The sequence below is a fragment of the Sinohyriopsis cumingii genome, chromosome 9 (assembly GCF_028554795.1).
Source record: "Sinohyriopsis cumingii isolate HCF-2022 chromosome 9, ASM2855479v2, whole genome shotgun sequence".
NCBI lineage: Eukaryota > Metazoa > Mollusca > Bivalvia > Unionida > Unionidae > Sinohyriopsis > Sinohyriopsis cumingii.
In genome coordinates this window covers 12253375-12266173 of record NC_142969.1, presented here as the reverse complement: position 1 = coordinate 12266173, position 12799 = coordinate 12253375, and the positions used below count along the sequence as shown (strand labels likewise).

The 12799-nt window shown below is 33.5% G+C and overlaps 1 protein-coding gene across 2 annotated transcripts in view; it reads right to left on the bottom strand.

Annotated features, from left to right (window-relative positions):
- LOC149791274 (uncharacterized) overlaps positions 1-12799 on the bottom strand; it is a 102257-nt gene that overhangs the window by 50812 nt on the left and 38646 nt on the right. For both annotated transcript variants that reach the window (XM_089969782.1, XM_089969784.1), the window contains exons 23-29: positions 11586-11684; positions 11168-11275; positions 10558-10611; positions 9061-9159; positions 5529-5627; positions 3476-3529; positions 231-284 (exon numbers count right to left, since the gene is read on the bottom strand). In XM_089969782.1, the coding sequence (XP_089825908.1) occupies positions 231-284; positions 3476-3529; positions 5529-5627; positions 9061-9159; positions 10558-10611; positions 11168-11275; positions 11586-11684 (567 nt within the window). The remainder of the gene's footprint in view (positions 1-230; positions 285-3475; positions 3530-5528; positions 5628-9060; positions 9160-10557; positions 10612-11167; positions 11276-11585; positions 11685-12799) is intronic.

Sequence of the window (12799 nt, the reverse complement as noted above, 5' to 3'; positions counted from 1 at the left end):
ATTGTACAGTTTATAAGCAGAAATGACAAATTACATAATACTTGATCTTCCAATGTCTTATCTGATTGTACAGTTTATAAGTATAAAAAGCAAACTACATATGACTTGATATTATAATGCCTTATCGAGTGTACAGTATTTAAGTAGAAATAAACAAACTACAGATGACTTGATATTTCAATGTTTTATCTGATTGTGCAAGGTGCACCATCAACTATTGTATAACTTACAGGCTCTCCCTTGGGTCCTGATGTTCCTCTTGGTCCCCTAGGTCCTTGTGGGCCCTATAGCAGAAAAAAGGGGTTATATCAGGGGCAAATAACAGAGAGATAATATACAGATGGACAGACAGACAGACAAATTGATAAATTAGTAGAGTAATGGTAGTACATGTTCATTTTTATTCAAATTAGATCGCTTATATTAAATTCATAAAAATTAATTGCATTAAGCCATGTATGTTAGACAAACCTGTATCAATTAAATATTTTGCATTTTCCATTTATAAATACATGTATATACATAAATTCATGTATACTTGCATGTGTACATCTAGATTCATGTACAAATGTGTGCAAAGGTATGAGAAATATATTGATAACTGGGTTGTCATGACAACTGTAAGGAGTAAATATCATTCTAGATGAGGTCATGTTCAAAAGGCATGACAGATCCCCTCCTCAGACAATTGGCAGATGATAACAGCACAAAACTAATGAATGGAATTTTTTTTTATTTCAAGAATTTATGACTTAACAAGGATGTATGTGTCCAAATACAGAAGTTCTGGTCTAAATAAAGATGTCTGTGTCCAAATACAGAAGTTCTGGTCTAAATAAAGATGTCTGTGTCCAAATTCAGAAGTTCTGGTCTAAATAATATGAATAAAGCTGTAAAAGTCGAAGATGTCTGTGTCTAAATAAAGATGTCTGTGTCCAAATAAAGATATCTGAGCCTACATAGAGATGTCTGAGTCTACATAAAAATGTACAAGTCTAAATACAGTTGTTGGAGTCTACATAAAGATATGTGTCCAAATAAAGATGTCTAAATCTACATAAAGATGTCTGCATCGAAATAAAGATGTTTGAGTCTAAATAAAGACATCTGTATCAAAATAAAGATGTCTAAATTTACATAAAGATGTCTGTGTCCAAATAAAGATATCTAAATCTACATAAAGATGTCTGTGTCCAAATAAAGATGTTTGAGTCTAAATAAAGATATCTGTGTCAAAATAAAGATGTCTGTGTCCAAATACAGATTTCTGAGTCTACATAAAGATCAAGTCAATAAGACTTTACGTAAGGTAAGTCAACAAAGTCAGTTAGATTTTATATGTCTATATAGGTTGCATGAAATCAGACTGGACAAACTCAATTTGACTTTACATTTGTCTAAATCATGTGTCTGCACTGAGATTGGACAAACTCAATTAGATTTTACATGTGTCTAAATCAGGTGTCTGAACTGCAGCTCAAAAAGTCAATTAGACTTTATATGTGACTAAATCAGGTGTGTAAACTGAGACCAGACAAAGTCAAATTGACTTTACATTTGTCTAAACTTGGTGACTGAACAGATACTGGAATGAGTCAAAAAGACTTCATATGTGTGTTGTGTCAATTTATCTGACTTCATGGGCCCCAGGTGCTGTGTCAATTTTACCAATTTCATAGGCAACAGGCAGTGTCAATTTTACCAATTTCAGCTATAGGTGCATTGACAATTTCATGGGCCCCAGGTGCTGTATCAATTTTAGCAATTCCATAGGCCTAATTACTGTGTCAATTGTACCAGTTTCATGGGCCCCATGCACTGTGACAATTTTATCAATTTCATGGGACTAAAATACTGTGTCAATTTGATCAATTTCAGGGGCCCCAGGTGCTGTGTCAATTTTACCAGTTTCATTGTCCCCAGGCACTGTGTCAATTTTACAAGTTTCATTGTCCCCAGGCACTGTAAATTTTACCAATTTCATGGGCCCCAGGCACTGTGTCAATTTTAATAATTTCATGGGCCCCAAGTGCTGTCACTTTTATCCAATTTCATGGGCCCCAGGCACTGTGTCAATTTTAATAATTTCATGGACCCCAAGTGCTGTAAATTGTACAAATTGCATGGGTCCCAGGACCTGTGTTAATTTTAATAATTTCATGGACCCCAAGTGCTGTCATTTTTTTCTAATTTCATGGAACAAAGCAATATCAAAATACAGTTTTCCCTCACTATATTGAGCTTCTTGGGTTCATAACTGACAACCATGCTATGTATGGAATTGCATTATAATGAGGTTGATGGGGTCAATAACTTCCAACCATGATGTGTATAGAATCACATTAGAAAGAGCTTGTTGGGGTCCATAACTGCTAACCAGTTAAGGTACAGAATCACATTATAATGAGGTGTAATGTACAGAATCACATTATAATGAGGTTGATGGGGTCAGTAACTTCCAACCATGATGGGTATAGAACTACTTTATAATGAGCTTGTTGAGGTCCATAACTGCAAACCATGTAAGGTACAGAATCACATTATAATGAGGTGTAATGTACAGAATTGCATTATAATGAGATGTATAGTAAATAATCGCATTATAATGAGGTGTAATGTACATAATCACATTATAATGAAGTGTAATGTACATAATCACATTATAATGAGGTGTAATGTACATAATCACATTAAAATGAGGTGTAATGTACATAATTACATTATAATGAGGTGTAATGTACAGAATCTCATTATAATTAGGTATAGGGTACAGAATTGCATTATAGTAAGAACTGCAGTATAGCAAGAATAGCGTATGTAACAAAATGAAGTACATCTGGATTAATTACAATGTCTCAAATAATTAATATAATACTAAGCTTCATGTTGTTGTCTATCACCCATACTGTCACATTTAACTGACCAATTGAAATAAAACCCTATACTGTCACATTTAACTGACCAATTGAAATAAAATCCTATACTGTCACATTTAACTGACCAATTGAAATAAAATCCCATACTGTCACATTTAACTGACCAATTGAAATAAAATCCCATACTATCACATTTAACTGACCAATTGAAATAAAATCCTATACTGTCACATTTAAGTGACCAACTGAAATAAAATCCCATACTGTCACATTTAAGTGACCAACTGAAATAAAATCCCATACTGTCACATTTAAGTGACCAACTGAAATAAAATCCCATACTGTCACATTTAACTGACCAATTGAAATAAAATCCTATACTGTCACATTTAACTGACCAATTGAAATAAAATCCTATACTGTCACATTTAACTGACCAACTGAAACAAAATCCCATACTGTCACATTTAACTGACCAATTGAAATAAAATCCCATACTGTCACATTTAATTGACCAATTGAAATAAAATGGTCTAAACACATTGTAATGAGAGACAGCTATTCCAAGTCAAGTCCCTCTAAATACATATCAGACTTACTATTGGGCCAGCTGGTCCGATTTCTCCACGTGATCCAGCTTCACCAGGGGCTCCCTGTGAGAATAAGATGAAAAACATTGTAAGATGTTTATTATGTTCATCCAACTGCAAACAGAATAGACCCATATTTGTGTTGCAAACAGAATAGACCCATATTTGTGTGTGTGTGTGTATTTATGATTTTTAATGTAGCTTTAAACAATTTTCAGTCATATCACTATCATGTCTGCAGTGTGACAATTTATAGTGATGTCTAACTCTGGGGCATCATTCCAGGGACATGTAGCATTATGTCCCTCCCAGTCACATTATCCTGACACCAGGCCAACCAGTCCTAATACTAACCTCTTAATGCTCTCTGCCAAGCGAGGCAGCTGCTAGTACCATTTTTATAAATCTTTGGTATGACTTGGATGGGGTTCAAACCATTAAAAGCTGATTTCACAAAGTCTTGTATATTTTTCACTGACTTTCATTTTGTTTTACAGGGCATTGCATTAAAATTATTAAAATATTTCCCTCTTCTGTTATTAAAAATAGACATACAGGTAAGTCACAGTCATGTCATTTGCAATCAATCTACCCAAGCACTGGAATACACTTGTAAAAAGTGACATCATTTTGATGATATTATAACATAACGATCACATCAGTTCAAGCTTTACACTAAACATTCATTTTACAAAAGCTGACATTCATAACAGCTGCCAATATTATAAAAAGTACTCTTTCATGAACTCACAGTATATAAAAATGTAACTCTAATTATGCATCAATTTTATGTATATCAGATATTAATTAGCAATTAACTGAGTTCATTAGATGTGAAATTCAATCACGACTTGAATCTATGCCAACAACTCTGCCTTTTGGCATTCTGTATTTTTTTTAAAGTGCACCATCTATACTGACTTTTAAGTCAAGTCCAACTGCAAACAACACAGATCCTGATCATCTGTCACATTATGTGATGAGACTTCATAGTTTATGTTGTTTGCTCTACTTGCTATGCCTAACAAACAACACAGACCCTGATCGTCTGTCACATAATGTGATGACAGATCATGTTGTTTGCTCTACTTGCTATGCCTAACAAACAACACAGACCCTGATAATGCTGGTGCATTTTGCTTTTGGCAGATGTGGGTCTATGCAGTTTTGAAGTTAAGAGTCAACTTACAGGTAGTGTATGCCATAATTTTGAATGGAACACAAGTATGACACAACTCTGATAAGCTGCAAAGTGTCATATTTTACACAATTCAATTAAATGCTTAAGTTTACTAAACAGATGCAAATTATGCAAAACAATTAAATTTTAGGCACTTTTTCCAAAGTTGTTGTAGTAGTCCAGCTGCTGTAAGCTAAATTCAAAATGTAGGATCCCACATTTGATGCATAATTTTTTTTCTACATCAGTTCAAATTCCAGATAATGTTTACAGGGTTGAGATGACAGTATGTGATAACTGTGAGAAAACTACCTCAAATTAACTCATACAATCAAATATGCCCTGTTTTGTTCACAAAATATCCCATCTAATTTTTATAAAATACAATTAATTTAAATTGAAGGACTAAAATACCTAATTTATTAAATTCTTACCTGGTATGAGATTCTTATTTAGTATGAGATTCTTATCTTATCTGGCATGAGATTCTTATCTGGTATGAGATTCTTATCTTATCTGGCATGAGATTCTTATCTTATCTGGTATGAGACTATTTCTTTAATGACTTGGGTCATGTACATAATGACATTGCTATGTGATGATAGGGGAACAGACAGACATGCAGACAGATGGATGGATGGTCAGAAGGATGGATGGATATCATAAATGATGAACTATGGTTTATGACAGGTACATACAAATTAACGAATTGATCAAACTGCTATTATATCCCATAATAAGCATTTGCTTCATGACATAAACATCATAAACATTAATAGCTGATCCAATAATAAATCCTCCTCCACTAATTACAATTTGTAAGGAAGGTCTAACAGGTTTGTCATCTAAGAAAATACTGCAATGGGAGAAAGGTCCACTTACTCTATCTCCATCCCTGCCAGTTGGTCCTGGGGGACCGGGCAATCCTGGTTCTCCCTCTGCACCAGGTGGTCCTTGAGCTCCAGGAAATCCTCTTTCTCCCTAAAGAGTGAAATCATTATTATTCACATTATTGTTTGGAACTGTATCCCTTGATTTATTGATGGAACTGGAAATATATTCCTTGATTTATTGATGGAACTGGAAATATATCCCTTGATTTATTGATAGAACTGGAAATATATCCCTTGATTTATTGATAGAACTGTAAATATATCCCTTGATTTATTGATGGAACTGTAAATATATCCCTTGATTTATTGATGGAACTGTAAATATATCCCTTGATTTATTGATGGAACTGGAAATATATCCCTTGATTTATTGATAGAACTGGAAATATATCCCTTGATTTATTGATGGAACTGTAAATATATTCCTTGATTTATTGATGGAACTGTAAATATATCTCTTGATTTAGTGATGGAACTGTAAATATATCCCTTGATTTATTGATGGAACTGTAAATATATCCCCTGATTTATTGATAGAACTGGAAATATATCCCTTGATTTATTGATGGAACTGTAAATATATCCCCTGATTTATTGATAGAACTATAAATATATCCTATCAATGGAACTGTAAATATATCCCTTGATTTATCAATGGAACTGTAAAATATATGACTTGATTTATCGATGGAACTGTAAAATATATGACTTGACAAAGACTGCTATTACCATGAAAAGGCAATTTGAAAAATATGTTTTTACCCAGCGTAGACCAAATACGTCCAAGTAAGAAAAGTTAAAATGTTTACAAAATTGTAAAAATGCTTTAATGCAATGAAAATCTAATCAAACCATCTACATAGGAATACATATATGTGTCCTAAATTTCATTGTCTGCCTCTTGTGCTTTTTATTTAAATGTTCTAAAAAGGTTTTCATTAACAATGACAAAGTACAAAAAGTTCAAAAGATGTGTAAAACATCAAAAAATTTCTGAAATTGCCTGAAAATGTAACTTGCCCATTGACACATATTCTTCTTGCGAATATAATTTGTCTACAGTGAGTGGGTTTTGCTAAAATGCTTCATGAATGGTCTGACTGATGTGAAATCCAATGGACAGACTGGAATAAATAATGATGCCCCCCCCCCATACCCCACTGCAGTTGGGCAAAACAAGACCTCATTATATTTATATCCAAATGGCTTTAAAGAATTATTATAATTTTTTAATTTTATTATTTATATAATTACTATTAGTACAATTATTATTAAAGCTCTCTTGTATTAGTATGGAACAGTTTGGGGCCATAACCACCAGTCACATACACAACCTCTGTACAGTGGGAATGATCACAATTTTGTCAAAAAATATTTTTTATAAGGAAATAATGATAAATTCAAAATTATCATGTTGTTTTCTTTCAAACGATATTGTTACAAATTTGTTTAACCAATTCAAATACATTGTTTAATTTTGGTCATACCAAAACTGCAATATGTCCAGAATCGCATTATAGTGAATACCAAAACAAACAAGTGTAAGCAATTATTAGGTAGCTTGCCACTGCATAACTGTAGTAACCTGCAATCACTGTAATCATTCATTATCATGCAGAAATAAAATTAGACTTGAGTGGTCTTGATAACTAAATGTTGGCCAGTGTCACAGGGCATGAGTGGTCTTGATAACTAAATGTTGGCCATTGTCATAGGGCATGAGTGGTCTTGATAACTAAATGTTGGCCATTGTCATAGGGCATGAGTGGTCTTGATAACTAAATGTTGGCCAGTGTCATAGGGCATGAGTGGTCTTGATAACTAAATATTGGCCAGTGTCACAGGGCATGAGTGGTCTTGATAACTAAATGTTGGCCAGTGTCACAGGGCATACATGACACAACATAATAAGATTCTGTTAAATGAAATCAAAGCAGTGGTATCACAATGAGAAAAATAGATTAATTTTGACTTATAAAAGTGAATGTTGTTATCAGAAGTTATAATCATTGTTGAGTCCTAAAAGTTAGATTTTATAGAGTGAAAGCTATTATCATTGTTGAATCCTGGAAGTCAGATTTTACTGGGTGAAAGTCGCAGCTATTAGCCCGCTTGATGTGGCAGCCAGCATGACAGAAGCTTAGTTCATTGCATCAGTTATCTTGATTATCCATTAAAGCTGAGGTTCACCTTGATTAGCCACTACAGCTGAGGTTCACCATGATTAGCCACTACAGCTGAGGTTCACCTTGATTAGCCACTACAGCTGAGGTTCACCTTGATTAGCCACTACAGCTGAGGTTCACCTTGATTAGCCACTACAGCTGAGGTTCACTTTGATTAGCCACTACAGCTGGGGTTTCACATGAGATGTATGTAGTCTATTCACCTACTTCCTGTACTCTGTTCACATGTACAATACACAATTAACTTACTGAGGGTTACTTATCCATTTATACAATGTATATTCATTAACTTGGAAAGTTGTTACTGAATAAATGAAGTTATTCATATTTTCAACTGCACTTGTTGGAAGGGCTGTCTGTGTAGGTTAGGGTATGTGCAGCATAGAAGAATCTAAGTGGTCATGAGATAAACGCATGCAATACCTTTACACCAATTTCAATGATTCATTGCATGATATAGGAAGCCAAAATCTAATGTGGTCATGAGATAAACATAAAAACTAAAACAAAGCCAGTAAAAGATGAAGTATGGGTCACTGTGAGCTTCTTTTGTTGTGACAATGAGATATTAACAGAAATGTATATCACCATCAGTTTCATGACTAAATCAGAGACATTGTCTGACAAATGTACAACACTTCATTTAAACCATGTCAATGAAGCATAGAATATTGGATATAATGACCTATTTCTGCAATGAGGTATGGTACTCCTCAAGATGCATTACCAGACCCAGTTTCATGATTCTGTGTAAAAGTTTCTATACATGGTGAAAAATCTGTGTGGTTCTGAGCTAAATCAAAACACAAAACCGAAGCCAGTAAAATAAGAAATGTAGGTCATGATCTTCTTTTGTTGTAGAGGTGTTGTACCAACAGATATTAATGATTCTATCACAAACAGTGCTTAAGAAATAAAATAAACTTCAAACATACCATTAAAATAAAATCAGTAATGTATGAAAATGAGTCATAGTTACTTACTTCTGTGATAAGGATGTAGTACTCACTAAGATGCATCTTTACCAATTATAGATTGTGCAAAATAACTTTGGCCATCAGCAAAACAAAAAATCTTGCAAATAAGGCACATGCAAAGAGTTAGTCCCCTTGGCCCCCTTTTCAAGGTATAGATTATATGAAACCCACTCCAAAATGTTGCTCGAGACCTAGGATAAATGGTCGAGATGCAGTGAGGCTGTAAATATGGGTATGCCTTTATATAATGAGCCTGGCATTGTGAATGTATAATAGTTCTCCTCTTCATCATGGAGGCAAGCTAAATGGAATAAAATACTGTTTAAGGATCAGAAATGACTCTTGTTTTGCAACTTACAGTACCACCAGGTCTTCCGGGTTCTCCAGCAAGGCCTGGGGGACCTGCTTCACCTGGCACGCCGCCTTCACCTGGGGGTCCTTGGAGGCCTGGAGCACCCTAAATTAGAAAAATAAAATACTTATTACAGTCCAATTTCTTTAACTTTTTACATTGATTTATGTTGGACAGAAAAATGGTAACCAATTAATTTCTTCTTAAAGAAAAATAGATCAATTTTTACGAGCTACAAAATGAACCTTTTCGGAATTTGAAACAACAGCAGCCAAAAATAAATCACATTAACAATAAATGGGCCCAACTCTGTAATCTATTTCAAAATTATCTAGTATTATAAATTTCAGCAATTCATCCCTCCAAACTTTAAATTTTACCAATGGATAAAATGTATCTCCTTATGATGGGCCCAGGACCCATTCCTAATCATCCAATCAAAAGTCAATTTCTCACTCAGTTTAAACACAATAAATTGGTTGTTTATCATGGATGACTAAATTAGTAGACACTAGTTTTTATTTTGACCCTGTAATTTTGACTAATTAAAAATCATACAAATGTGTCAATAAATATCACAGTAGCTATTACTATGAAATTGAAAACATTAATGCCAGGTTCTTAAAATAAAGCACACCCTTGCTACAACACCCTTCATTATAACACCATTCCTTTTTAAAGTTGGGTAAGGTCATGGATCCTATTTTATTATGCAACCCTAAAAATGGATGCCGAATGTACCTTATTATAATGCAGTATAATCAATGGCTGCCATGGATGGTGTTATATCGAGGGAATGCTATATCAGATTAGATATTCATTTTTAAAACAGTTGTGACTTATCTTCTTTAATGATAAATCAAGAATGTTCCATGCAACAAAGCAGAAGTAAAAAAGTGACTTTTGAGAAATTCTGTTTTGGCACTTGGAATAATAGATTGACTCATTCATTTGCTCTTGTACATCACAAAATTATGAAATGTTTTACATGGGTACCTTTTAAAAGTCATTCACCCATACATGGACTATTTTCTAGACACCAATGAGGAAGGACAAAATACTCTACATTACCCAATTTTTCCAAATGTTAGTGAATGGGTCAAGAAAGCTATCTTCATAAAAATACTTTGTTAAAAATTATTACGATAAAGTATTCAGCACCAGTCTGATATGCTGGATCAACAATATTCCTGAAAAAAATTGACATTATAATACTGCAATTTACAGAACTCAAGACTGAGAGAATATAAATTTGTTTTAAAACGTTATTCCATCTATATTTGATCCAAAATTCAAAAGTTGTAAAAATCATTATTAGTTCTCAAGGATTACATTCCTCAGATGTAAATTTTTAATTTCATATGACATTGTGACACAGTATATGGACTGATCCTATGACAAAACCATATATATATTTTATTTATACAGAATTAACTTTAAACACTTTTGAGCTGCAACTTCTTAAAGTGATTATTAACATTAATTAACTCTAATTAGCCTTACCTGGAAACCTGGTGCTCCTACAGGACCTACTGGCCCACGCCCTCCTTGCTCACCCTGAAGAGGAAAGCAGTCAGCTACACATATAACAGATACGAAATTTGGGCCAGTATTATGACAATTTTTTTTAGTAAGCTTTAAGTTATAAAACTTAATAGTCTACAACATTACTGCAATCTCTGAGCTTGGAGAGGTTTCTTAACTTGCATAACTGTGCTAGACTGTCAAGTTTTGATAACATGTTTCTACCTGAAGTAATATGTCTGTTTCTAGGTTTTGCACTTCAACCTGAGTTAATTGCTCAAAATGCTGAGTGAATACAGGGCTTGATAAGCATAGCTGGTTTTCCTTTACTGACAAAAATATCTTTAAAACAAGAATGCTCAACATTGTCATTATTAAAGTTAATTTTGTGCTATTATTTACATGAGCAAATCATTATTTTACAAAGAGCCAATGAGTACATTATTTTATAAAAAGTCAATGAGTACTTTATATTAAGGCAAGTTAAATCACACAAATCATGGTTATACAATAATTTTTAAATACAAAATTTATACAGTTTTCAGGACACTAAAATATTACTATTTACAGTAGCTAAGGAAAATTTTACCTCAAGTCCTGCTGGCCCAGGAAGTCCCCTCTCTCCTGCTGGCCCTGGGTCTCCTGGGGGCCCTTGTGGTCCTTGTAATCCAGGGACACCATCCCTGCCTGCATTTCCCTTGAAACAAAAATGAAGTAAGATATTTAAATAAAATATTTTTCAATCTGTTTGAATGAGATTCTTTCCAAATCTGAGCATGACAAAATATGGACTTTTGTTTTTAAAATATACATATCCCAAATGCAATATGCAGACTGAATGCATATACCAAAAATTAACAAATTTAGAATAACATGCCAAATGATACTTGCAAGGTTTTGAAATAAAAATGTTCTAAATAAATAAAAGGTGTGAATGATGTAAGGCCAAGATGGCTCATCCCTTCAAATTAATAATGTAAATAGGACTGAACATCGTTTTTACTCACTCTTGACCCAGGTGGTCCCTGTTGGCCCTGAATTCCTGCCGGTCCTGGAATACCAGCAGGTCCCATTTCACCTGGACGGCCCTCATTTCCTTTTGGACCCTAAGGGATAAAATGAAACATGGTTTATGACTGTTATAAGTATATGTTATATAATATATGTGTAAATGCAAAATATCTCTTTTTTGTGTAGAATTGCCATATGACAATCTAAAATGTTTTATAGATTTATTCCATTTATTGATGACATGTATCATAGATTTATTCCTTTATTGATGACATGTTTCATAGATTTATTCCATATATTGATGACATGTTTCATAGATTTATTCCTTTATTGATGACATGTTTCATAGATTTATTCCATATATTGATGACATGTTTCATAGATTTATTCCTTTATTGATGACATGTTTCATAGATTTATTCCTTTATTGATGACATGTTTCATAGATTTATTCCTTTATTGATGACATGTTTCATAGGTTTATTCCATATATTGATGACATGTTTCATAGATTTATTCCATTTATTGATGACATGTTTCATAGATTTATTCCTTTATTGATGACATGTTTTATAGATTTATTCCATTTATTGATGACATGTTTCATAGATTTATTCCTTTATTGATGACATGTTTTATAGATTTATTCCATATATTGATGACATGTTTCATAGATTTATTCCTTTATTGATGACATGTTTTATAGATTTATTCCATTTATTGATGACATGTTTCATAGATTTATTCCTTTATTGATGACATGTTTTATAGATTTATTCCATATATTGATGACATGTTTCATAGATTTATTCCTTTACTGATGACATGTTTTATAGATTTATTCCATACACTGATGACATGTTTCATAGATTTATTCCTAATTACTGAACCGCCCCGGTGGCCTAGTGGTTAGAGCGTCCGCCTCGGCTGTGGGAAGTCATGGGTTCAATCTCTGACCAAGTCAAACCAAAGACTTACAAAAATGATAATAACAGCTGCCTCGCTTGGCAGAGTGCATTAAGAGGTCAGTGTTAGGACTGGTTGGCCTGGTGTCAGAATAATGTGACTGGGTGGGACATGATGCTACATGTCTGCGGCATGATGCCCCAGTGCAAGACATCACTATAAACTGCCACATTGCAGACATCATAGCGATATGACTGGAAAATTGTTAAAGCTATGTTAAAAATCCAAATCACATCACATCTAT